This window comes from Salvia hispanica, chromosome 2, assembly GCF_029641045.1.
Source record: "Salvia hispanica isolate PSC_SH4W2 chromosome 2, Shi_PSC_v1, whole genome shotgun sequence".
Taxonomy (NCBI): Eukaryota; Viridiplantae; Streptophyta; class Magnoliopsida; order Lamiales; family Lamiaceae; genus Salvia; species Salvia hispanica.
Window position 1 is genome coordinate 28,198,022 of NC_142693.1, and position 22,919 is coordinate 28,220,940.

At 38.4% G+C, this 22,919-nt stretch overlaps 5 protein-coding genes across 9 annotated transcripts; 2 read left to right on the forward strand and 3 right to left on the reverse strand.

Annotated features, from left to right (window-relative positions):
- Nucleotides 1-1,543: 1,543 nt before the first annotated feature.
- Nucleotides 1,544-6,413, reverse strand: LOC125210299 (alpha-(1,6)-fucosyltransferase). Of its 3 annotated transcripts, none has more exons than XM_048109877.2 (9): nucleotides 6,276-6,413; nucleotides 5,320-5,704; nucleotides 3,655-3,995; nucleotides 3,249-3,498; nucleotides 2,808-2,973; nucleotides 2,642-2,744; nucleotides 2,438-2,566; nucleotides 2,145-2,357; nucleotides 1,544-2,059 (listed from the first exon to the last, which is right to left on the reverse strand). In XM_048109877.2, exons 2-9 carry the CDS (start codon nucleotides 5,552-5,554, stop codon nucleotides 1,781-1,783), a joined length of 1,716 nt encoding a protein of 571 aa, XP_047965834.1. In that variant the 5' UTR covers nucleotides 5,555-5,704; nucleotides 6,276-6,413; the 3' UTR covers nucleotides 1,544-1,780. The 3 variants fall into 3 exon arrangements, with proteins under 3 accessions (XP_047965834.1, XP_047965828.1, XP_047965820.1); XM_048109871.2 differs by lacking the exon at nucleotides 6,276-6,413 and adding an exon at nucleotides 5,902-6,259; XM_048109863.2 differs by lacking the exon at nucleotides 6,276-6,413 and adding an exon at nucleotides 5,819-6,259.
- Nucleotides 6,414-8,534: 2,121 nt separating this feature from the next.
- On the forward strand, nucleotides 8,535-9,714 carry LOC125202743 (uncharacterized). The gene is made up of 3 exons (XM_048101188.2): nucleotides 8,535-8,678; nucleotides 8,764-8,867; nucleotides 8,967-9,714. Exons 1-3 carry the CDS (start codon nucleotides 8,622-8,624, stop codon nucleotides 9,592-9,594), a joined length of 789 nt encoding a protein of 262 aa, XP_047957145.1. The 5' UTR covers nucleotides 8,535-8,621; the 3' UTR covers nucleotides 9,595-9,714.
- Nucleotides 9,715-9,739: 25 nt separating this feature from the next.
- On the reverse strand, nucleotides 9,740-13,716 carry PEX12 (peroxin-12). Its single transcript, XM_048101187.2, has 10 exons — nucleotides 13,553-13,716; nucleotides 12,955-13,060; nucleotides 12,628-12,776; nucleotides 12,203-12,449; nucleotides 11,865-11,974; nucleotides 11,240-11,314; nucleotides 11,004-11,090; nucleotides 10,560-10,646; nucleotides 10,278-10,415; nucleotides 9,740-10,112 (listed from the first exon to the last, which is right to left on the reverse strand). The coding sequence occupies exons 1-10, from the start codon at nucleotides 13,658-13,660 to the stop codon at nucleotides 10,041-10,043; spliced, it is 1,179 nt and encodes a 392-aa protein (XP_047957144.1). The 5' UTR covers nucleotides 13,661-13,716; the 3' UTR covers nucleotides 9,740-10,040.
- A 735-nt stretch (nucleotides 13,717-14,451) lies between these two features.
- On the reverse strand, nucleotides 14,452-19,818 carry LOC125187105 (uncharacterized). 3 transcript variants are annotated; one of them, XM_048083666.2, is made up of 5 exons: nucleotides 19,639-19,818; nucleotides 18,035-18,382; nucleotides 15,953-17,927; nucleotides 15,651-15,857; nucleotides 14,452-15,000 (listed from the first exon to the last, which is right to left on the reverse strand). In XM_048083666.2, the coding sequence occupies exons 2-5, from the start codon at nucleotides 18,328-18,330 to the stop codon at nucleotides 14,677-14,679; spliced, it is 2,802 nt and encodes a 933-aa protein (XP_047939623.1). In that variant the 5' UTR covers nucleotides 18,331-18,382; nucleotides 19,639-19,818; the 3' UTR covers nucleotides 14,452-14,676. The 3 variants fall into 3 exon arrangements, with proteins under 3 accessions (XP_047939623.1, XP_047939694.1, XP_088922241.1); XM_048083737.2 differs by lacking the exon at nucleotides 19,639-19,818 and adding an exon at nucleotides 19,383-19,506; XM_089066115.1 differs by lacking the exon at nucleotides 19,639-19,818 and adding an exon at nucleotides 18,864-19,154.
- A 1,478-nt stretch (nucleotides 19,819-21,296) lies between these two features.
- Nucleotides 21,297-22,282, forward strand: LOC125201715 (Thioredoxin superfamily protein). The gene is made up of 3 exons (XM_048099938.2): nucleotides 21,297-21,484; nucleotides 21,588-21,613; nucleotides 21,904-22,282. Exons 1-3 carry the CDS (start codon nucleotides 21,341-21,343, stop codon nucleotides 22,121-22,123), a joined length of 390 nt encoding a protein of 129 aa, XP_047955895.1. The 5' UTR covers nucleotides 21,297-21,340; the 3' UTR covers nucleotides 22,124-22,282.
- Nucleotides 22,283-22,919: the final 637 nt, after the last annotated feature.

Sequence of the window (22,919 nt, forward strand, 5' to 3'; positions counted from 1 at the left end):
ACCTCGCGGGGCGATAGGGGGGATCCGCCCCTCGCAGCTCGTTGCGCCCGCTTCTGTCCTACCGGGCGGGGGCGACCAGCAAATGAAGGAGGGGATGGAAACTCCTCAGCATCCGGGGGGAGGTCGTGGGATCCGCCGCCGCTGCCGCTGCCGCTGTAGTCACCGGTATAGTTCAGTCTCTGCTTCTTCGGCAACCCAGCATCGCACCCCGCACGGAACTTCTCGGAGTCCTTCAGCAACAAAAAGCACTCCCAAAAGTGGAACTCTTTGTACGTCCCCGCCAAGGGGAACTGACTCTCAGCTATCCTCCGGGCGTCCTCCTCATTCTGCCCACTAGTGAGCTGACGGAGGGCGTTGGCGTACAACGCCGAAAAACGGCCGACCGCGGCCCTGATGCGCTCCCACCCCTTCCGGACCTCCTCCCCGCGGAAGTCCTTCCCGTGCGGGCAATGCCTCCTGTAGGCAGCTCTAATCTTCGCCCACATGTTGACGACCCGCTGGTTGTTCGCAACCAGCGGATCGTCGCACACCTCCAACCACCCCCTGGCCACCCCAGCGTACTCATCCTCCGTCCACTTCCTCCGGCCGGGGGTGTCGTCAACAACGGGCTGCGACGACTCGCTGACCGCCTTGGCCTTCCCCCTCGTCTTCTTCTTCTTCTTCTTCTTCTTCGTCGCGGCCCGCCCCACTAGAACGGGAGTGTCCGGATCGCCGAGATCGATCCCCATGTCATGCAATGACAAAAGGTCATCGCCAGTGAACTGCGTCTCCACTGGGGTCGACGTGTGAGACGAAGCCGTCAAAAAATCCAGAGAGGGACGATAGACCGTGTCCCCCCCGGGTGACCCCTTCATCCCCCCGTGCTGCATCCCCCCTGCATCCCTCCCTGCCACATCATCCCCATCATCTGCTGCTGCATCTGGGGCATACCTCCCCACCCGCCGCTCCCCTGGCTCCCTTGCCCCCCGCCCGGCATCCCCCACGGCATACCCCCCTGGTTCTCCCCCTGCATCCCCCCCGGCGCACCGGCCATCATCCCCATCAACTGCCCCCAAGGGACGTTAAACCCTGGGCCCATCTGCCCGCCCATCTGGCCCCATCCAGATCCCACAGGGACCGTGGGAGTCTGAGATCCACTCGTCGCTGGACTGGACTCGTTGTTGTGATCCATCGCTCGATGATGCTCTTGTACAGAAAGTTGAGAGAGAGAAAACTCGTTAAAACAAGTGGTGCAAATAAAAATGAAACGAAAATCGCGTTTATATAGATTTTTGAAAAAAAAAGAAAACAAAACAAAATTCGGGCGCTGGCCGATCGGGCCGCCACACTGGCGGCCAGCGCCGCGAATCGGCTAGCCGGTCGCTAGCCGACCATTGGAGATGCTCTTATATGGTTGTTACATATTTAGTTGCAAAAATCACAAAACTCGTGTTGCAGTGTCTTTAATTTGATGCATAGAAATGGAAGAAATCATAACTACCAATGTTAAATGAAAAATACAGAAACAGAATGTTTCTCCACATTATGAATAAACACATTCGAATAAAAAAATGATGCAAGTGAAATTATTTTTATGCACAAGAACACTCAATCCACAAAAGAATAAATTTCAATTTTGAATGATTTGCAATTTTAAAACATTCTTTATCTCACTATTCACAACTCACAACGTTTCTTGGGACCTATCAACGTATACGACATCCGAGCTCCGGCGCCTGTTGCTTGGGTCCCGACCGGCCTGAGCTCGTCCAGTCTCATTGGACGCGATACAGAGCGGCTCCTACCAAAATCTGTCCTTGTTGACGCTCAAGTAACCTGACATCACTTTCCCACCGGTGTTCCTCATGCCGTCTATGAGGAAGCACCACGTCGAGCCCAATGCTCCGATGAAGAAGTCGGACTCCGTGGCCATCAAGAAGTTCACGAGAGGATAATTTGTGCTCGTCTCCCTGCCAAGGCTCGCCTCATAGGTCGCCATCGTGATGTTCCCCGCTTGTCGTGTCACGTTCGTGTAGTGAAACCTCCAGCCCTCGTATGATTTTGATCTGTCAACAACGTCCTAGAAACGCAAACGCTTCAACACTAAGCAATATACACATCGGACGTAGTGAAAGATGCGCCTAACAAATGGATAGATAAATAACCTGCATTTCAGTAGAAAGCCACACGCGATTCAGATGTGGGAAGCGCCTCCGAACCTTCACTGCTAGCTTCATGTAATCGTCGAATCCTACCACCTTCATTTCACACGCCTTATCGCCCATCCTCACGTGCATGCTTAACAAGGGACGGGGAAGCCATGGTTTGTGATTCGACCATACGAATCTTTCTATATCGCGCTTGCTCTCTTGTTCGGCCTGCAGGAATGGAAATAAACACGTAAAATGTATTCTCTTTCCATATCGCATCAGTGAAACTTGAACTGAACATGACTAACCTCGAAAAGATTTTTAGAGGATGATGCAAGAACCATTTTCGCAGCTTCCCATCCGAATGCAGTGTGTCGAGCAATGTTCATCAAGTTGCACGTATACTCGGACTGAAACCTCATGAGGTAGCGAACTGCCTAACAAACCAATTTCGTTAAGCATTGAACTAAGAAACGCAAGCTCTTGAGTTAAAGCCGTGTTAGTTTGTTTACCTGAGCTCGCCACCATCTACGATCCATTTTACGATGATGAAGTAACAAGCTCCCGTTTATTTCTGTCGTTGGCTGCATAATACTCCACGGATTTCCCCATGCCCTGAAGCGTAGTATTTTAGTTAGAGTTGCAAATTTCGAGACAGTCGAATGGTAAACTCAATACCTAGGTACATGTCCTGCCCATATTTCTTTGGAAGTATAGTTTTCTTTCACTGTTATAATACCCTTTCCCCATGCTGCTTTGTCGTCCTTGAGTTCAAAGGCTCGTTTCCTGCATTCCGGGGACGTCTCGGGGATGAAATAACACGACCATCTAGAGCGTGACGAACCTACGTAAAAGCAAGTCAAACACTATAATGGAACCTCATAACTTAAGCACCAATTCAAGTGTTTACAACTAGATTCGGAGCAACTAGAAGATCCCGACGGACTCATGTAAAATGAGAATTTCAACACAGACGATTTTTATATGGATGATAGTTTACTCATGAAAACTCGCAAACAAGAAGAAAATTAGAGCGTTTAAGAATCTTGCAAGGCCGATGACGACTAGGAAGCATGACTTCAACTTGTTAACTATCGATCAATGGTGTGAAATATGTACCTTTACAGCCATCATGATCAGCTCTATTGTAGTAGTCTGTAACTAACACCCTCTTTTCGTTGATTGCAATAGCAAGCAGACCGCACATTCCTGCAAGTTGCGCTCCAATGCCAAATCCCGGCAATCTCTCCCAATCCGCTACTAGAAACTTCACAGCAGGATCATTGCAGTCCACGGGATGTTGATGAAGCCACAAGTCCCTCTGCACTTTCCTCGTGAGAGGGTAGTTTTCCTCGTCTGATCCCATGATCTGACAAAATCCATCTGTCATGAGGATTAAGACGAAACATTCTACAGCAGTATCATTTAACACATAACTAAGTGTACAAATTTATGCAAATACCATAACATGATAGAGTGTTAAAATGCATTCAACGTCGAAGCTAAAAGGCAACCTAGTTCATACCCAGGGTGGATAAGCTCCTTTAGATATTACATGATCCCTGTATTGCTTAAGCTGCTCATCAACGGGCGTCAGTGGAAGGTAGTCCAACAGCCCTTTCCAAATTGTCCATGGTGGGAAGCTCCCATTCGGAAGGCGTGTATCAAGACGATGATTCATTTCGCCACTCAACTTGCAATCCTCCAAATGAGGGGCCCTCGGAACATGTAATCTGTTCACTCTTAACTGGTCAGTCGATACACCAAGTAGGTTGCTCCATGCTTTATATAGTAACGAAACATTCTCCTCTGTGCTTTCATAGACGATCCTTTCATTCTCATTAAGAAAGGCCCCGCAGTCTCCACCTAGATCATCAGGCAATGTAAGAGAGATTTACACATTTGGCACGAGCTTAAAAATCGTCACTTTGATCATATTAAGAAATACGAATAACAGCAAGCTTTCCCATTGCAGAATCCCTAATAGCAGGGATGACTAATGCCTAAGGTGAGAGTTTCTTAACTTTCTTGATTATATTCACTTTTGCTGGAAAATGTATCGACATAAGCAAGATTCGTTCGAACCACGCAGCTATGGGTTTGTGGATTCTTTGGCTCTGTTCTACAGTTTATCCTTGACTTACGCAAAACAATACTAATGCACATTTAGTTACAAGATTTCAAGTCCTTTTCTTTAGTAACAGTCCTTATATCCGAAAAGGAAGTATGAGTGAGCCGATATTCGAGCAAGAAATTAGCTGCTTGGCTACATATTTTGGTTGTGTATCTTGGAAGTCTTATATGATCAAAAGTAAGGTCTTTGCTTTTGGCCTAGGATTTAGGAATGAAGGAGAATAGGGTAAGTTGCTTGTGGAGAAAGGCTATCAAGAAAGGAAAAGTGAGGTTATTGATCATTTGATTACCATGTTTACTCCAAAACCAAAAACTAATAATTCTCTCTCTCTCTCATGCCATGGAATGAAGGGGGAAAAAGGGTAAATTGCTTCCGGATAAAGGCTATCAAGAAAGGAAAAGTGAGATTATTGATTATCTCATTACCATGTTTATTCCAAAGCCAAAAGGTATAATACCCTCTCTCTCTCTCTCTCTCACTCTCATGGCTGTATTGCCAAGGAATGAAGGGAAAAGGAGGAAAGTTGCTTCTGGAGAAAGGCTATCAAGAAAAGACAATTGAGTTTATTGATCATCTCATCACCATGCTTACTCCATAACCAAAAGCTTACTATAATATTCTCTCTCTCTCTCTCTCTCTCTCTCTCTCTTGGCTGGATTACCATGGAATGAAGGGAAAAGGGAGGAAAGTTGCTTCTGAAGAAAGGCTATCAAGAAAGGAAAAGTAAGGTTGTTGATCATCCCAATAGTACAATGTTTACTCTCTCTCTCTCTCATGGCTCCAAACCAGTGACCTTATCTGTAAGAACACATATGCCAAGAAAAAGATGAAAACACCAACATACACTCTCTATAAAGAACTCTTGCCAAAATCATAAAGCAAGAATGGAATCTTAAAAAGTCAATCAAACAACTCTCTCTCTCTCTCTCATGGCCTAAACAAGTGTGGCCTTATGAATAAACTTCAAACACTAGCCCAGTATCATGCAACAGCAAATATGTGCAAAAAAGGAAACAAGAAACAAGAATCTGGAAAAAATAACATAATCACAATTACCGATTGATGATGATGTAGAAGAATTGGGAGCAGAAATCCCAGGAGAGAAGAGAGAGATGGAAACACCACCAAAAGAGGAAGCAGAAAATGAGGTAAGGGCAGCAAGAAACACAGAGGTGATGCAAACCCCACAAAGAAATCCCACCACACAAATTTGGCATGGAAATGAACTCCCCATTTGGAAAGCTCTCTGTGAAACCACTCTCTCCAGAGACTTCTGATTCAACCCCTCCATTTTTCAAAATTCAAGAAAAATGAGAAACGTGCTTCCAACCAACTCCCAACTGCAAAATCACATGAACTTTGATTCCCATTTGCACTTTCCCTCCCATTTTATGCCCTCAACCAGAATTACCACCAACACCTATGATTGCAGAAAAAGTGCCTGAAAAAGTAGACCAAAATATTCATAATTCAACACTCACACACTATTTAAACACACACAAACAGAGGTTTACAGAAATCAAGAAAGGAATCCATGCACAGAAAAGATATAGACATTATAAATTCTTCAAAAGCAAGAAATTTCGGTTTAGAAATCTTGGCAAAAAAACTCAGTTGTTTCCACAGAGAAAAGCTCACAAACAGAGCAAATGGGAGAAGGCAAGATGGCGACTTTAGTCCAAAATAAAATAAAATTCAGCAAAATGGATGAAAAAGAAAGGGGTGAAGTGACAAATGCTCAAAGAAAACAGAATAAAGAAACCATGCAAAGAGACACATGGGCTAATCTACTCCCATTTCTTTTTTTTATTATTCGAAAAAATTAAAATAACAAATACAGCTCAATCATGACAAAGGCTGAAAACTTATCTAGAAAAATGAATGAACTGCGGCACACAAGATTATATTTTTATTCAAGAAATGATGAGATAAAAAAAACGCATTACAAGAAAGAAAATCCCACAAAATTAAATTATGAGAGAGAGAGTGAGAGGAAGGAACAAAAATGAGACATGGACAAATCACAATCCCCTGAATATTCAGTTTCAAAGTTGCAGACTTTGCAGTGGAACAGTGGTGAATTTTTGTTCTTTTCTTTTTGGGAACTGTTTTCCTTTTCTTGAAACAAAAACACACCTACTGTGTGTCTACTGTGTGTTGTTGGGTGGTTGTTTGTTTACTCAACTTTTATCATTAGTCAATTTGTATATTTCTTGTACTTTTGCATTTTTTGATAGTATAGTGTAAATATTTCATCTTTTTCATTTGTAAAAGTAAAGAAAAAGTTTTTTAATTCGATGGCTTCTTAGTTACACTAATGACTACAATTGAGCTGTTTTAATCACTGATGATAATAATAATTAATGATTTAAGTAAACAAAGCAGAAGTTAAAGGGGAGATTAAAGCATTATGCGTATTTAATAGGCATTAAATTGAATTGCATGTGCGACTATTGAATTTTATTTGGATATTTAATGAGTTTTATAATTGTACTATGTATATAATTAATTATTAGTGGAACCTTCACGTGCATTTTATATTACTTATAAATAAAAGATTCGTAATCAAGAATTTAGCTACGTTTGTTGAACTTGACTCAAATATGATTGGATACCAATATTTTGATTAATTTTTGTTATCAACTAATTGAGATTAAATTAATCATATAACTTAGAAACAGTTCCGGCCTCCGGGACATGAGGGGCACATGCACTTAAATATATTATAGAAAAAATAATACTAATATATTTTCGAGAAAAATGAATATAAAGACGAAAAAAAACTCAAATCTCAACATTTGATTCGTAAATATTTTACCTAAAATCCTAAACTATAAATATAAGAAGACTAAGGGAGTATCAATAGCATGTAATATGAAAAGGCTCAGGGACGGAGCCAGAAATTCTACATAAGTGGGGCAAAAATATACATAAAGATATTTTAATACATTAAGAAAGGGCAAAAAAAAGGATATTTAAAGAAAATTTAAAATTATCTATTAAAATTAGCATACATGAATTTTTTTTAGGTAGGGCATTTGCCCCTTGTGGAGGCCATATGGATCCGTCCCAGAAAAGGCTTGAAAATAGAAACCACGTTCCATTAATATTTCCGAGCTTAGTCAACTCATATCAATTAATTGTGAATTGAGAGAGTATTATTTTTAGAAGAGGGACATCTTTTTTAGTCCATGAACTTTGTCAAAATATTATTTTAACCTTGAACTTTGAAAATATTATTTGTCCATCAACTATGAGTTAATTATCAATGGAAATACTTTTTTACTATTTTCAAATTTTTTTGGATGAAAATACCCTCAATACCTTGAAAGGTGTATATTTTTATTAAACTTATCACATACTCATATTTTTTATAAATATCTTTACTATATAGTTTTGACGAATTTTCTAAATATAATTTGACCTTCAATATTATCACTTAATTTTGTGACATGCAAGAAAAGTTCATTCTTCAACTTTTTATAATTAAATAATTCTTCAAGTATCGTCTATTGGTTGTGACATTAACTTTTATGAGTATCCATACCTCAAAATATGAGTATGTGATAGGTTATGAAAATATACACCCTTCAAGTTATTGAGGGTATTTTCGTCCGAAAAAATTTGAAAATGGTAAAAAGTACTTCGATTGATATTAACTCATAGTTGATGGACCTCAAATGATATTTTCAAAGTTTACTGATCTAAATTGATACTTTGACAGAGTTTATAGATTATAAATTGATGTTCTCTCTTTTGGAATTATTACGTTAAGAATGTATGATCATTATACAATTTAGTACTACTAGTATGAACAATTCAGAAACTAGATTATTGTAGTATGCATGCACCCTAGTTCCTTGTTTTGATTATGATACATGTTCTAATCATAATAAAAATATAATTAGCTTACTTGAAATAATACAAACAAATCATACAAATTCTGATAATAATACTACTAATGTACTAAACAACTCATTCACTTTTAATTAAATGTGAACATTTAAATAAATTAAAAATTAATAAAAAAATGCTTCAAAATTGAACTATTGTGCGATTTCCAATAGTAAAATTTTCACAAGTGACTCCAATCGATTTAAATACTCATTTGTTTTATAAATTTCAGCAACTGGCAGAAATGGTATAAAAAAACAAATCAGTGGAATTTTGTTTATTGAAGATACGCATGATAGTATGAGTATTAAATATCATTCCAACCCCAATCCCTAACGGTCACATTTCCAAACCTATTGCTCAAATATAAAAGCCTCTCACTCCCATCTGCACAAACCATTTCTCCACCAAAAATTTAGAATATACTCCAAAAAATTCAAGAAAAGTTTTTGGGTATTCAAAACATGGGATGTTTTCCTGCTTGTTTTGGCCATTTAAGAAGTGATCTCACCACTAAAAAGGTAAGTCCAAACCTTTGTAGAAATGAATTGTGTTAGCTAGCAATATAATTAAATAAATGTGTAATTTTTTTTTGTTTGGTTTTAGTGTTTGTCTCAGGATGAATCTGTCAAATTCTTACCAGAAAAGACAGCATCACTGCAAGAGGAGGAGATTGTCGATCCCATCAAACTTGCTTCACAGTTATCTGAGTAAGCTTATACATACCATTTTTTGAATTTTGAGTTTTTTTGGGAAATTTATTGACAGCCATCAATTATCCTTAAAACACAATTTGGTTGTTTAATCAGAGATATTAGCAAGGAAAAAGAAGAAGAGACAGTTTGCAATCACTCAAATGTCAATAAAATGAGTAAAATCAGCAGCAAAAGTGCTAATACTACTAGTTTGGTGGAATGTGGAAATGGCAAAGTTGATATGGAGAGAGGGATTGGGAGAGAAGATCAAGAAACCAGTAGTCATGTTGTTCAAGAAGAGTCTTGCTGCAGCTCTCTCTTCACTCTATCCATAGATTCTAGGAAGCATTTTTTAGCTGCTGAAATGGGAGAAAAAGAGGTTAGCAGCCTACTCAAGGCTGAAGATCCCATGATGAAACAATGTTTCTTTGACAAGTCGAAGGGGAGTGATAGTCCGTGCGGAGGGAAAGGTGATGAGAAGGCGGTCGAGATGAGCCTCTCAAGCTGGTTAGCCGAGAAGTCGCCACAGAACTCACCGGAGAGTGAGAACAATTACGGAGATAGGCTGAGAGTGATTGCAGAAATCAGCAAGTTGAATGGGGCGGTTCCATCGACAACAACATCGTGTTGCAGTGGTGGTGATGATCAGCTGGGTGTCGGGACGGTGGGCCGGTACTGGCGGCAGAGGGGCACCGTTGGTGAGGCGGAGGACGGAGAAGTTTCGAGTTCTGGGAAGTGTTGAGGCTTCTTAGTTTGTATTTGATCTCAGATGCATTGATGTCAGTAATATTTAGGAACCATTTGTTGTACTGATTCAAGATGAATTAAGTTTATAAAAGTAGCAACAAAATGGAACCACAAACTATTTTCAATGAGCAACAAATAAATGGAGTTTCAACCCATACATATTCTACTTTTTATTGAACAAGAATGTAAAATTGATTAAATTTAATCTACAAAAGCTAAGCAAATGGCATTATACATATCTTTGATTGGAGAGCATAGTTTAGGAGGAAAGATTTCAGCAGAGTCTTCCTGCAGCTCTCAGCCGTGAAGATAAGAGCCGATATCAGCGTTCATTGTAGGTCTGATATGACCGGGCAGTGGCCACGAAGGCTCGACTTGTAGAACTGTAATTGTTAAATAGCTGCAGCTATGTGCCCAATTGGTGAAGGAAAAGCATATCTGTTATACATCATGAAATAGCCTCCTGATTTGATCCACTGACGCGGGCATCAATGTGACCGGGCAGCGTTTGTACTGCACCAAGAACATAAACAGCGTTAAAAGAACTCAACATCCATCGAAAAGCTTGATCAGTTTCTCACCACTGAAATCAACTATCCTCAAAGAAACAGAGGTATTTGCATGTACGAACATGTTTCCAAATAATAGTGAGAACATTGTAAGAGAAGAGATCCTGACCTGATTGGTATATTTGAATACACAAGTATAGCAAAACACAAATCCCGAAACGGCCATTACTGATGGGTTTGCACGTTTCTGCAAACATAACGGGCATAGTGTCCTATCTGGAGGTAGTGGAATCCCCTCTTTCGCAACCTGTTTAGGAGAAAATATTTCAGAAAAGGAGCAAACTATGAATTCCCACACAGAAAGAACGGACATTTAGACCGACTCTGCGGGATGTTAAGAGGCAAAAATAAAGAGAGAAGGAAATGCCATTATCTTTAGAGGAGAGATGACCTTTGGAGGCGGTGGTGGTGGAGGAGGAGGATATACGGTTGGGGCTGACATTCTTTCTTCAGCCGACTGGTACCACCATTCCATCATCTGAGCAATCACATATTAGTACACTAAGTAAGAGTAAACTACAGAGAAAATACAAATTCAAAGCATGAATAAAACCTCTAAAAGACATAAAACAGGGACTTCTTAGAGTAGTTGCCAGAAATCCGAAGACAGTAAAAGTCATCCCGGACAAACTGAAACTCTATAAGATCCTCAACTATATAGGTCCGGTGCCTCATGGAACCATTTTGTTGACTATAAAAAAAATTACGTTATGCTAACACATTGAAGACTAGGTATATTCGTATCAGCTTCAAATCACAGCAAATAGCAACTTTGATGCAATGGTACACAACGGCTTGAGTAATTAGTTTAGGAAGTGCATATTGCAATACTTACTTTGAAGAAAAATACAGCTGCAATCAAACCAGTCTGGGCATAGTCAAGAACAGCATATGCACAGGTGAGTAACCCACCTTGTAGTGCCTGAAATGTAATTCGGAAAATTGACCAGTAAGTATATTATCTAAACTCAAACAAACTGTTTTGGTATTAAAAATTTGAACAATCCACATAGCTACAGAATTTGTGCAAGCATAAAATAGATACCAGTAAAGCAAAATCTACAGGCACACCTTTAGCCAAGGGGAGCCGCGTAGTCTCTCTCGTTCACGACTTCTTATTTTTGAAATTCTGGAAGATGTATCCATCTATCTTGACATCAGAAAAAAGACAAGCTCAAGATAATAGTATAAGAAATGAATGCACATAACAAGAAGGAATGCTTGCCAAATCCAAAATACTGTTATTAGTGATATTAGACAGTTGATGGGAAATAAATTCTACTACCCCACTATTTATTGGTAAGTAAGCCTAAAACATTAGTAAGGAACACATCATTGTGAAAAATAAGAACTTTGGAACTAAACTACAATTGCAAATGTCATGAAATTGAAACAACAGGCATGCTTCTTGTCCTGAATGAAGTATTAGACCTCAGTTACTAACAACATCTAGTAGTACATATTCCAGGCCTGACATACAAACATGAGGAATAAGATAAACCTAAGATACCTAAGTCACACACTTCGAAATATACACCTACGAAGCACTTGTGATTTTCATTTACTACTGACCTTAACTGGATTTTCTAATGAATTAAGTTTATAATTAAATATAAGATGCAGACATGAGAAAAATCAAGATATGCATAAAAGAGACCATTTGAGACTCGAGAAACCTTCAGCACGGAAAACATACCAACTCTTGACCAGTAGCTCGACAAACATGAATGCCAAGTGCATGTAATCCCAGAGAGTAGAACCCAGTGGCGTCCAACAAGTACAATAGCTGATAGGCAAAAGATAATCCTGCATATCAGAAACAGAAGAATGATGAAAAACTCAGGTTAAATGATGATAGGCAAATCATAATCCTACACCTCACCAGCTCATAATATCAAATACATGAGTAGTTACGACATAGGAAAAGTAAATGCAACAACCAACAGATCTGAGCTTCGCTAGTCAAACTCAAATATGACCAATCAAAGAAACTACAAATAATTCATTAGCGGTGAAGGGAAAAAACGTACGGACCTTCATTTCCAGCATGCAGCCAAGGGTAGCAAGCACCAACAATCTTCCTCACCCTCTTGATGCATCGATCTCTAGCTGATGCTTCAATATTTGAGACGTCCCTTGACCCAAAGGAATTATTGTCTCCACTAATAAAGTCACCATCAAACCTTTCATCACTATCTCCCCAAAGACTTGCCTGCAGATTAGCTTCTCTTTCCCTGTTGTAGGTGGATTGGAGTTTTGACTTCAAATACGGTAAAACAACCTGCCAAAGAGCAGAAGCATCATTCATCATGAATCACAATATACAAGCATTAATGAAGAAGAAAACTGAAAGGAATGCTAACTTTGCAAAAGGTTAAATAACAATGTAGCAGGTAAATCTCAATATAAGTATAAAAAAGTCCTCAATTTACTCGACTCCTAATTAAGAAGATTCTTACCAGAAATACAACTGAAAGCACTTTTTGACGTTTACGCAAGCCCGTGTGACGGATCTCATCGGCGGAATTTGTAAGCAAGTTGCTCTTTTTCAATTTAATCTTAGCACCCCTTCGCCGTAAGCCATACAATGATTCCGAAAAAGAAGCATCTGAAGAATACATTGGAAGAAATCAACAAATGATAACCACTACCATGCACCAATCAGTACACAAGGTGGAATAGAACAGTCCTCGTGACTCCCTCTTAGTAGCAGAAGCTAATAGAGTAATGTTCACAGAATATTACAAGCCATATTTGTTAGGAGCAGTTACTGAGTCGAGTTTCACCTGTAGTGCGCAAACTGTGAGTTTCAAGGACTAGCATAAGCAGCGCAAAAAACTCGTCTTCATAATCCAAGATTTTATGAATGAAGGGTCTTCTCAGAGCAAATACCTGCAGGTAAGAGACGAAATTTCACCTCAAATCCGCCCCCACCGATTATATAACCAGAAAATTATCATCATCATGAGCTAGTAGACTCCAGAAATGAAGTCTCTAAGCTTGAATTCACCAAGTAAATACACAAGGCAGCAATAGCCGATTATATCTTATAGGTTTTACAACGTAAAATCCATTTTTTTTCATCCAACCACAATAAATAAGCAGATAATATTCAAGGATAATTCCTTTTTTTTGGCGTCAAATTCGACAGATAACGCTTAGTCAATCAAACAGAATTAACTTAGATTAATCATAAAAGCCCAGGCTCCTACTCTATCAATCATCGCAATTTAAAAAATTCCAGCATCTCGATATGATTTCGCTTAGTCGTAAGTAAGCAAACAGCATTGAATTACAGGTTTGTCAACGAAATCGAAAATTGCAGCTAGAGGAATAGGGAATTGAGAGGGGAAATGGTGCAGGAAGTGAGAAGAAGATACGTACGCCGAGCGAGTAAGTGAGGGCGGCGCGTACACTTGACGGCAGCTGCTGTGCGGCAGACATCTCGAAGAATGTCGGCCGCGTACCTTGCCCTCCCACCTGAAACAACATCTCTTCTCTCTCTCTCTATCTCCACTCTTCGTCTTCTTCGCTGCTTTTGATGAGAATCATGAGATTGGCGATTTGCTCCTCAAAGAGTATAGATTTTTCAATTGAGTCCAAATTGTTCTGATAAATACCTAAAGACCCCGCAATTATGCGGGTTTTACAAATGTCTATCTTTGGCCAATTTTGTCTGGTTAGCCGTTAATGATCGCATTTATCTTGATCTTTTCTGAATTATTAATATTCTAAATTATGAACTGTATTAAATTATTCCTAATTTTTATTTATATTAATTGTGTTTTAATTGTTTTCAATCTATCAATTTTATCTCACTCCTTGGCTCAATTCTGTTGTTGGATACATGGAGTGAAAATTCAATAGTATAAAAATTGATAAAGAGTTCAAAGATTGAAAACATAATTGGAGAATTAAAAAATAAATATAATTATTAAAGATTACGGATCATCTAATGAATCAAGATCCATCCAATAATTGTTGGGTCGAAGGTATAAATTTATATACTATTTATGATTTTATTGATAAGTAATTTTGTTCGGATCCACATCAAGAGCCAAAAAAGAGAGGTATTTTCATCTTATTTTGAGAACTTTTTTCATTCGCAATATTTAGTTTGGATTCATCTCTTAAGCACGACTCTTAACACTATCGACACCTATTCATCTCATAATATTAGCATGATTCGTGCGCAAGGATGACAAACATAAATCAAGAAATAAACTTTCGAGAACGGAAATATTTATGCAAAAAAAAACAGAACCTAAAAAAAACAGGAGAGAGAGAGGGAAGAAGTCAAAACTAATTCAATCAATTTAAATGTAGCTTTGACAGAATATGGATTGTCTAAGATTGCTGCAATGCAATCACACAAAAACTTATAACTATGCAGTGTAAAGAAGTTGTCTATAAACAATGGCTTGAGATGATGAGCTTTGGATAATCACAAGAATAAACAGATCAGGAAACTGTATCGAAACGAAGATGACACTTACGGTCACTGCCAATCAACGTGCATCGCTCCAGCAGAATTCGGGGGTTCGCTCTGGAGTTGCAAGGAGGTCGAAAGGTTTCCCGACACTATCTTTCAAAATGGAGATTTGGCCTTCTTTCATTAGTATGTCTTCGTCAAGGGCCTCTATTCTCTTTCTCAACGCGTTGACCTCGGAATTCAGCAGCATGTTACTCTCAGTATGCCGCTTTACCTCCTCCCACAACATATCTCTCTCTTCGGATACCTTTGGTAATATCCCCCTCAGTATGGCCAACTCCTTTTTGCAGTCTTGCAGATCCTCGTGGAGCTGACTGACTGTCTCGTCCTTTTTTATCATCTGGCGTGCAAGGAAGATAAACAATATCAACAGAATATTATGGCATGGTATTATTGCTTTAAAAACAAAGACATGTAGAGGAAACTTTGTGCTTCTGTGGCAGAAATAATTAGGTTTCGTCCACGTTGTATCACGCGTATGTATGACAATAATCATCAGTTGATTTGTTGCTACTTTATCAATGAAGTAAGAAGCTTGTGTCATGAAACAGACATTTTCCAGTATGAAGGGAGAATATCATCAAAACTTGTGTTCTAGACCTCCAGAGCATATTTAGTTTCTCGATTTTCATGGTGGAAATCCGACATCTATCATCATTACGCTAAAGGCGGTCATATAGAGCTTTTCAAATAGATGCAAAAAATTTGCGCACATAATGAGCAAATATGGGTTCGGTGTGGATATAGCTGGTGTGGAATTATTGACCAAGGAGAAAATATACACAAACTTTGAGAGATTAACGTTCATACGAAAGAGCACCATGACATGAAAGGAGTACAATTTTTTGCAAAATGTGCCCTTATGCTTAAGAAAATGTAATGCCAGTTGACTCATGGAAATAAATGAATGCCACTTGACTCATCTCTGCACACAACGAATATCTTTCATGTTCGGTTCACAAAGAAGAATGAATTAGTGTTCAAACATACCTGAAGTTCAACCTCTTTCATCTTGTGGTTTACACAAGAGAAGTTATCCACTGCATTTTGGACCTCACTTTTGAGAACATCATTGCCTCTAATAGCAGCAGCAAGCTCGGCTTGCAACTGCTCCACATCAAGCTCCCTGGAATAAAGCCTCTCGCGCAGCAAACTGGTCAACAGGGTCTCTGATTTTAACTCTGATCTGATTATGTCCTGGAAGGGAAACCAAATAATGTTTTGTAAAGTGCGTTGGGTCGATATAAAAAGGAGAAATGGCATTTGAAATGTAGAGTAAAGAAAAAAGCTACCTCTGATGTCTGTGATTCAACTCTCATGACAGGCGTTTGATTATCAGTACCAACTGGTTCAGACTTCTCATGCATCAAAGTGGACTTCTCTTGAAGGACATAAGACATGGTCTTCGAACTGGTTGCTAAGTTCTCAGCTGCCCGCTCTAGACCTTGGAGCTTCACTTCATATTCAACAAGAACTTGGCCATCTAAACATGTGGCGGAACCTGGCCCTTTGTTCAATGGAAAGCCACCATTGGTTTTAACATATTCAATTAACTTCCTGCCATGTTGGCTGGTCTCAGTAAGCAGTGGGAGTATTTGACTTTGCAAGGAGCAAATGCGACTCTGTAGCTCTCGGTCCAACTTAAAAGTTGAAAATCCACCTTCGATCCCTATATTTTTCAAGCGATTGAGCAGATCAATGTTCTCTCTCCTAAGTGAATCAACATCAGCCCTATATGATTCCACCTCCTTCCTAAGAGCGTGTTCCACTCCTGTCAGTCTAACATGTTCGATTTGCAGTTTTGCAATTCCAAAGTCAAAACTATCCTTAGAAATTTTCTTACTAAGTTCCTCACATAGACTTCGTAGTCCCTCAATTGTCCTCTCTTGATCGTTACAGGTTCTTTGGAGCCTACTGACAGCTTGGTGCATATCCTTACACTCACAGACCTTCTCCTCATACTTCCTTCGAATGCAATCACCTTCTTCTTCTGCTGCCCTAGTTTTTTCTTGCAGCTCAGATATTGTTTTCTGTAAATAAAGGTTCTCCTCCCTAGCTTCTTTAAGTTGAGTAGATAATTCAACAAGTTGTTTGTCCGCATTTGCAGATTTGCTTTTAGTTTCCATTTCCCTTTCACTAGAGGTTGAGGCTTCTCTTTGGAGGGAAACATTCTGCTCTGCTAGTTCCCGCACCCTTTCCCGAAGCCTATGTTCTTCTGACTGTAATTTCTCGAGCTTGAGAGACCACTCTGCTGATCTCCTGTCTAATTCCTTTTCAAGAGCTACCTGTATCTCATTTTTTTCCTTCACCAATTTGCGGGACTGTGCTTCCAGGTCTGCCTTTCCAAGCTTAAGTTTTTCTCTAAACAAGGCCCTCTCAGCAATCCTATCCTCAAAAACTGCTGAAACCTCTCCAGCCAGATTTACCTTTTCCTCTGCTAGGCTTTTAATTGCCTGGATCAAAGTTGGCACGCCAAGTCCTTTTAACTGAAAAAAGTTTCCCTTTTGAAGCTCTTCCGACAGCGTTAGAGCACGGTCCTCAGCTTCCTTGAATTTTTTAAATAGTTCAACATCATTGTCTGTTACAGCATCAAGATTTTCTCCAGCCATGTCTTTATCACCAGAAAAAGAGTCCTTTTCCAAGTATTCAGAACTTTCATCATGGCGAGACCCATCACAAATCTCATCATGCCAATCCATTGCAAAATTCTTTGGAGAATCTTCATCGGGATATGCATTGGCATATCGATTCGAGTTCCTTCCATAGACATCTTCAATGGTGATTGGATTCTCAGAGTCAAATTCAGTAGACCTCATCTTAGGCTGAAACTTGGACTGGGAAAGTCTCTCAACCACATGTTTGGCTAGTTTTCGTGGTGATTCATTGCAGTACCCATTATTACACCCATCTTTTGAGGGAAGCGGAACTTGTGATGTCTTGGAATCTCTGAAAGATCGAGACTTAGGTTTTTGCTTCCTAGCATCATTTGCAACAGGTGCAAAAATATTTGGCGGCTTCTTTACCACATTTCCATTTTCAAATTGGCTTCTCGTGGAGAAATTGCTTTTGGTTTCAAACCTTTCCATCTGTTCTCCATCAATGTAACGATCCAAAACCTTACTAGAGCAATTAGAGGAGATATCTGACAGATCAGAGAGAGATCCAGAGGCAGTGCAGCCATATTGCTCCATGCTCTTTGCATTCCGAACCATAGATGTATCTACAAAATTTGCCCTGGTTTGCCTCTCTGGAGTAAGAGTACGATATCTGAAAAGGCAAGAGAATTGCTACTCAGAGAGAAATCATGTTGATGAAAAAATTAACATGAACAGATCAAAAGTATACAAGATATGCAAGGAACAGACAGAACCTACCTGGATGAATGGTGTCCTGGTTGCTTGTTTGGATGATGACCAGAACTATGTGGAGAACCAGTTTGCTCACTGTAGTTCCTCATCCCTTTTCCAGCATCATGAAAAGATCCGGATGAAAATGAGAGGCTTCTTCTTAGAGAGGGTGTGCTACCATATACCTGATCTTCCGCGGCATGCTTGTTTTTAACAGACTTATCAGCTTTCTCTGTTGGTTTCTCCCAGTAAACTTGCTTATCTGTTGCCGGTTGGGAGACATTATTTGATGATTGTGATTTGAAAAAGAATAGCTTCTTCATCTCTCTGAACTTTTAACTCCAACAATTGCTACTTATCATTGAATGTATAAACCTGTACGTGAATCAACCAACGGGAAAAGAAAAGGAAAAAAAAGTAGATACTTGTATTAGTGAGCTTGCAATGGTTAGGAAGCAAATAAAAACAAACTAGTTTATGAAGAGCATTTAGGGAAGATTTCATAACAGTTCAATTTCATTAATCTTTTAAGCATGTCTGTTCAAGGATACATAGTTAAAACAGATGTACTCATTGCGATCCAAGCAAACAGATTGTGATCAAGTTAAATGTGATGAGTGGGAAAACAGATAAAGATAGCACGGAGAAAAAGATCGCATCAGCAAAAGAAAGATTGCAGCATATAACATAAAGTGAAAACGAAAAAACAAAAGCAATACTCTTTTGAACATCATTTTGACCTGTATAGTAGGTAAAAGAGCTCAAGCAGCACTATTAGAGGAATTGAAACGTCTACAACTATCATTTTGAAATACCAATATGTATACAAACAGAAAAGGAATGCATAAAAAATTACCCCAGCTTAAAAGAAAGAGATTTTAAAACGGCATACATATTCTTGAATAAACAACCCTTGGATCCAGAACATCTGAAGTCCCTACTACAGAGTAATTTACTAACAACTACACTTCACAAAATTGTACTTGACTATTAATTTAGTATAAAAAATAGACTATTTTAGATTTCTGCAAAGATGAGTAATGATTCCAGAGACCACCTTCACCGTTAGCAGGAATCATGAGGCATGCAATAAACAAAAGCACTAATCAATGTGCTTCTGATCCATTATTGCAAAAAAGTATTCATGTGAATCAGTATGACTCTTCTATGACCCACCTACCCTCACATCCACCAACAATTACAAAGCAAGATCATCAAATATTCACAATCAAATAGGCATCAGTTTCAACAAATTCAAATAATTCTGCATACGGAAAAAACAGCAAATCGACAACTAAAATTCTTAAATTCTTTTTTCCGGTCAAAAAATAAATAAAAGCAGAAAAGGGAGGAATAAAGAAGAAGACGAAGATACTTTCTGTTTCTTCAATCATTCAGACGATTCAGAGCTATTCAACAAATCAACCATCAACTTCCCCAACTTAATTTAAAATGGAGAAAATTCACATTACTCTCACTCGTCATGCGCCATAACTCCTCGAGCAATAAATCAACCGTTAGAAACTTTTCAATTTCAATTTGTTTTCAATTTTTGAAAACTTGAAAACAGAAAAGAATTCAACATTTTACAGGAATTCAAGCAAGGAAGATTAGGAATTAGCTGTACTTACCAAATATAAGTATCCACGAAATCTGACTCACGGAATTGATAAAATGAGATTGATTCAACAAAATGTATATATTTGGTGAAGATTGATAGAATGACGCGCAATCAATTAGGGAGAGAGAGGGAGGGTTTGATACTTTGATTTAGTAGCGAAATTGAAGAAAGCGGCCGTTGAAAACACAGCTTCACTACTGATAGTGTAAATTGATAATGATTAGATTTGATTGAGATTTATTGGAAAGAGAAGGGTAATATGGTCAACCGCCGAAAGTTTAAATTTTGATGTGGCGCGTCTTGCGGAGCGTCTATTTATGGTGGGGCCTTGTGAGCATAGGGCACGCACCCGCAACGCGAAGTCTCGAGCTTGTTATTCCGTATTTCGCAACGTGACTAGACGGCCACGAATCATAATGTGTGATATGATCCTCGTTCTTGTTTTGAAATTTGATCGGCTTGGAACATGGTGGATAAATGATGCCACAAATGTTTAATGAGTTGGATAAATTGAAAGTTTGAGACAAGCTCGATAAAAATAAAACTCTTTAAAATTGGGTGTGAAATTCTTCCACATATGGATCTTTTTATTGGGATTAATTCTAAAATTAAAAGGAAAACAAACTATATGAAAATAAATTTGTAAGGAAATCCTAATTGGTAGTATAAAATACGGAGTAATAATCAATACATTTCCATCTACTTATTATACTAACTTAGTAAACAAATACTACCAAGTCCCAAAGTCTTGTAAATTTTGAAATTAGCGAGAATCCTATTTTCTGGGACTCTTTTTCTTCGATGTCAGTCCACTAGTCTTTAATCTTTGATTCACTTCCATGTAATTAAATTAATGTATCTTTGATTGTTTAAACCTCCATCTTCAATAAGTCTCTTGAATAATTCTTGAGTCAATATTTTTTGAAATAATCCATTCAATTTATCCTTGAATTTCTTGGCTCGGCATCTAGTGATGGCCAACTACCACTGTAATTTGTGGTCTTAAGCTGCATCATTGTAGATTAGTGTTTTGGCAGGCAAGCCTACAACCACAAGTCATTTCGTCACTTATCCCACCCCTTATGGATATTTATGACTTGTATTGAAGTTATATTTTTACTGAATAGGTTCATTTTTTAATTTAGCAATAAGACTAAATTGAATAAGTAGATTTTTTGGACTATGAGTCAAGATTTGCTGGACGATGCTCACATCCTAGACAAAAATTGTGGATAAATAACAAATCGACATGATACACATTCATTAGAGTTGTTCAAATTGGTATGTTTTGCACCCAAATTAATGGGCCAGGAAAACAAAAGCATTGTAAATTTTAATTTTTTTAGTATGTTAATTAATAAAAAAAATTGTGTGGTGTACTTGCCATTATAACATTGTATGCATGCACCCTACTCCAAAAAAATACAATATGCATTGTACCCAAAGCCTTATTAAGATTGCAGAGTAAATGAAATTTTGAGAAATATAAATAAATAAAATTTTGAGAAATATAAATAAATAAATAAATAAATAAATAAATGAAATTTGAGTATATTATTCCGAGCCCATAATCACTCTAATCAACATAGGCCCACTACTAAATGCATCGACCCATTTACTCACACCATCCGGGTCGGGTTGTGATATTATCTTCAATTTCTTTCATTTTTTTTTTCAGCTTAGATAGATTGAAAGAGGAAAAGCTTCAAGGCATGGAGAAGGAAGAGATTCAAGGCGTTGCAGAGAGCAATTCGCCCTCAAACTTGCTTAAAAATGCTAAATCTAATCTCGTTACCGCCACTAGCGATGACAGTTTGAAGGAAATCTTTCGCCAAATCAAAACCTCCAGAAGCCCCGTAAGCTAATTCTCCCTCTTTGTTTCGTATCTGTATCGTATTTGTTGAATGAGAGTGATTGAGTCTCGAACTGATTTCTTCATCGGAAAAATCTGATTTGCAGACGGTTATCAACTACGGCGCTTCATGGTAATGTCCAATTTTCCGATTATTTAGCTCTCTGTTTATGTATACAAGCATTCTGTTAGCGCATGGTGTTCGATGAAATGCTTGAAAGGTGAAAATTAGATGAAATGTTTGAGAGATGAATCTGTTTAAGTTATTTGAAGAAATGCTTGAAGATGAAAACTGACTTGAAAGTGTTTGAAGAAATGTTTGAAGATGAAACTGAGTGAAGAAATGGTTGAAAGATGAATTACTTTAAAACTGTTTGATGATATGCTTGAAAGGCAAATGATTGGTTGTTTTCAATTTTTCAGGTGTCGTGTTTGCAGTCAGATCCTCCCTGCATTCTGCGAATTGAGCAGCAAGTTTTCGAAGCTGTCTTTTGTTTATGCTGATATCGACGAATGCCCAGAGACGACGCAGCACATACGGTACACGCCCACGTTCCATTTCTACAGAGACGGTGAAAGGGTTGACGAGATGTTTGGGGCCGGAGAAGAGCGTCTGCACGATCGCCTCTGGCTGCACTCGTGAAGAAGGATGGGCAGTTTCCGACACGAAACGCGAACACGAACACGACACTAAATTATTGTGTTATATGAACACGACACCATAATTTTGTGCTTATCTGTGTCAAAAATTATCAGCTGTACTTAACGTCATTTATGGAAAATCTCTCCTTTCTAAGTTTAATTTTTTCTACAATATTTAATCAGTGCAAAGAGTTAATCTGCTCTATACAAAAAGGGATAATTACACCATGAATACAAAATATTTCACGGATGTTTCAATTAAGTACAAAAAAGTTTAACATCATATGTATCATTCAAAAGGTTTTGTTAGTGTTCACATTAATACATTCCATCTAAATAAATTTAATGCCGTTAGTTTTCTTAACTATTCCATAATCCATCCAACATATCAGTATAGTACTACTAGAATTTTACCTCAAGAAGAGATAACTTCGCTCCAAAAAAATCTGGATAACTTTTCCCTCTAATTACATGTAAACTTTGATTTTTCTCTAAATATTTTGGTGGGCTTTGAATAAATTATACTCCCACACACCAAATTTAATAGGGATTTCAATTCGATTTTGTTTGAGAGTATTCCAACTCAAATTTTTGATTCATAGTTTTGATTCGAGAGTATTCAAACCTTAAATTTTGATTCGTAGAAGTTGGTGGAATTTTTTCAACATTGCGCTTAATTTTTGCTTCTTAATCAATTAAAATTGTAGTTTGATGTGTGTGTCAACATATTATTCTATTTGGCTGTGTATATTTTTACTGAGCAATAGAATAAGGGAGTAGTATTTTAAATATGGCTA